Source organism: Dinoponera quadriceps, unplaced genomic scaffold (genome assembly GCF_001313825.1).
Source record: "Dinoponera quadriceps isolate SergipeBrazil2010 unplaced genomic scaffold, ASM131382v1 scaffold11330, whole genome shotgun sequence".
NCBI lineage: Eukaryota > Metazoa > Arthropoda > Insecta > Hymenoptera > Formicidae > Dinoponera > Dinoponera quadriceps.
The window spans coordinates 3700-7300 of NW_014565071.1; the positions used below are offsets into that span (position 1 = coordinate 3700).

At 37.9% G+C, this 3601-nt stretch overlaps 1 protein-coding gene across 1 annotated transcript; it reads right to left on the reverse strand.

Annotated features, from left to right (window-relative positions):
* Positions 1–725: 725 nt before the first annotated feature.
* LOC106751329 lies at positions 726–2633 on the reverse strand (the record flags this gene model as incomplete). The annotated part of the gene is made up of 3 exons (XM_014632212.1): positions 2496–2633; positions 2114–2401; positions 726–894 (listed from the first exon to the last, which is right to left on the reverse strand). Coding segments are annotated over exons 1-3 (595 nt in total), but the record flags the coding sequence as incomplete, so codon positions are not given.
* Positions 2634–3601: the final 968 nt, after the last annotated feature.

Here is a 3601-nt window from a genome sequence, read left to right on the forward strand (position 1 = left end):
TTCTGTATCTTCGAGTTCATTACGAATCTCATCAAACATGAATACAGCGCAATTATTTCCCAAAGTTACAGACTCATTATCAGCTCTCCTTTATATAAATAATTTTCCCTTGACATAATGATAAGTCTTAATAGGTAATGTGTATAAATCCTTCTATGTATGGGTATTCGTATTTCATCGCTATATCCAAACGTTGTTTTGGCGTATGGATTGTACGTATGAGTCTCAATCTTCTCAATCTTGACAATCCGATCGTCAAGGACCAGTTCATTTTAAATGTTCAAAATGTCAATCATTTTGCTCAATTGTTTCGCACTAAGAACGCCAGAGATTTCAAAAATTCAACGTTCTATGATTTTTTCGTGCGGAGGATTTTGTTGTTAATCATGTGTTTTGTAAAAAAAATTTATTTTTTGCTTACTTCTTCTGTTCCACTTGATTCACCACAAGCATTTCATAAATTACACCTATTATTGTCGCCGTCGTACATGCAACCTGATGGTAATCTCTTTTCCTCGAAAATCCAGCAATTGTCCTTCTTGATCCACGACACGCATTGTTAAATCTGTAATGCTTCGTGTGATGATTGGAAAGTAAATGACATGCGCCGGTGTTTCCGATATCTTATATCCTGGTACTATAGGCGAAAATTCATGTATTGTATATACGCGCGTACTGTTGCTGTACGAACCACTGACAATACTGCATTCTTCTTCTTCACGTACCATGTTCTTTCAGAACGTTGGTGACCATCATGACTATTCGCACCTTATCGACCGCCACACGAAAAAGTATACCCGTGCTAACGCCGTACCAATTACGCAGATTTTTCAACCATGATATTTTTCTGATGCCTAGGCCTCTCTTTCCCGCTATCTTCTCCTGTATGATGTTCTGTATTAAACGATGTTTATTCCCTCTTATTATGTGTCCCAAATATTCCAATTTCCTCTTTTTAATTGTGTCCAGAGTTTCGGTGTTTTTCCTTAAGCGTTCCAAGATATCAGAGTTGCGAATTCTCTCGACCCATTATACTCTTAGAATTCTTCTATAGTACCACATTTCGAATGACTCCATCCGCTTCATTTTGATTTTATTCAAAGTCCATGCCTCCACTACGTAAAGCAAAACGGAAAACACATAGCAGCACGGCAAGCAAATTCTCAAGGGGAGCGCAAGTTCTCTGTTGCACAGTACTCTGCTCATTTTATTAAAGGAGGCTCGAGTCTGCTCTATTCTCGACCTGATTTCATTTTTGTGGTCTCCTTTGCTATATCCCACAATACATCCCAAGTATCGATACCGTTCTATTTGATTCAGCCTGTTGCCTCCAACAAAAATATTTATTCTTATATTCCGTTTTTTATTTAAAATCATTATCTTCATCTTTACAACGTTTATGTCTAACCCAGCTGATGTACACTTTTCTATCACATTATTAAGAATACTCTATAAACTCTTAGCAATATCTACGACCAATAAAGTATCTTCCGCGTAACGCAGGTTGTTATTGATTTCTCCGTTTACCACTATGCCTTCCTGCATCTCAGAGAGAGCTTCTCCAAATATACGCTCAGAATAGACATTAAATAATAGCGGCGATAAAATGCACCCTTGCCTAACTCCGCGTTTAACACGTTGAGTGCGACGTCAGTCCCTCGGGACTGACAGTGAACTTTTCGTTCAGGCGGCGTCACTCCCTGGGGACTGACAGTGGACTTTATGTTTAGGCGACATTGGTGCGTGAAACCGGCATTGTCAAGGGTTAAAAAATTAATGTTATAATTTTAATGGAGTTTATTAAAACATTTTAAACAAAGATGTGGATGAGATTTGCACATATTATAATAAGATTGATAGTCTCTTGGAGGACCTTTCTTGCCGTTTCCCTTCCCATTATCTTCTGTTTATAATTTGTATACTTATGCATTGGCTGCACCATCCCACAGTAAAGTGAAACAAAGTAATCTTCTGTTCATACTCTCTATCCTAAAAACCTCTTGAGCGCTCGGCATCAAGTGCTCGCTCGCTGCCGCCTGAGCGGACAGGATAGTAAAATCGGCGCCGCGCTCAACGTGTTAATCTTTATGGGTGACGAATATGTGTGATCTACTCTGATCACAGCGGTTTGATTCCAGTAAAAATTTTTTGTAATGCGAATATCTTTTGCATCTAGCCCAATTTCTCCAAGTATCTTCATTAGTTTATCATGTTTGATACGATCAAAGATTTTTTGAAAGTCTGTAAAGCAAGCGTATATGTCCACGGATATATCGCGACATCTCTGAATAAGAACATTGATGCCAAACAGAGCTTCTCTAGTACCGAAGCCATTTCGGAATCCAAACTGCGTCTTGCTCAAATACTCTTCACACTTCTTGTTTATCCTAGTATGAACCACCTTTAAAACGATCTTAAGTAACTGATTCATCAGACTGATTGTTTTATATTCGCCACAATATTTTACACTGTTTTTCTTTGGTATCGTAACAAACCGAGTTCAGCCAGTCGCTTGGCATCTGACCACTGTCATACATACTATTGAAAAATTCTGTCATTGCCTGTAGTGCCCTCTCTGTAGTTATTAATTTGTATATTTCAGCTGATATTTCGTCCGGTCCCGGTCTTGCCATTCTTTGCTTGTTTAACTGCATATTTTATTTTTTTACATTTTATAAAGGGGGCCTTCTAATAATGTTATTTCTAAAAACGAGTCTGCCCTGCAGTCATCGAATAAAGTGGCAACATATTTTTCCAATTCCTTTATTCTCTCCACCAATTTCACTAATGCTTTTCCTTCTCCGTCATACAGCAGTCCTGACCTTCCCTCCCTAAATATTCCCGCCGCTTCCTTTACCTTTTTATGCATGCCAAAAGAGTCATATCTTGCTTCTATCTCCTCAATTTCTTCGCATTATTCTTTCAAGTGTTGTGCTTTGGCTTGTCAAATTTCCCTCCTTATAGATTTCTGCAATTCCTCGGTTTTTGTAGTTTTTTGCAAACCGGCGTTCTATCATCAAACTTATTATCTCGTCAGTCATTCAAGGCTTTCTTAACTCAAAATTCCCTCTTCAAATTGTCGTGACTGATCTCCAATAACATACTATTTATCTCTCTCCAGATATTCTCCACCTCCAATGCATTTCCGCCCTTCCAGACTTTCATTAACTTTCCTTTGAGTTATTTACATCTTAGAGTTGTTATTCAGCAACGATCTATTGATTTTATTACGATCCACTCTCTTTGCGAGTTTCTTTAACTTCACATTTAAAATTGCCACGACAGGGTTATGATCCGAACCTATATCAGGCCCTGGATAGGTTTTGACTTACTTAATATTGTTCTGTGACGATGCTTAAATCGGTTATTAAAGAATAAAATTGATTTGATTTCTTATATTTCTATCTTCTATTTCTGTTGGACTTCCAAGTATACAAGTTTCTTTTGGGTAACTTAAAGAATGTGTATGTTGTTACGTACCCGTTTTCTTGGCAAAATTGAACAAGTCGATCTTCTCTCTCGTTCCTATTCCCTAGTCCATGATCTCCTACAATAGTTTAGTATCGACTTTTTACCACCTTTGCATTAAAATCCCATAGCA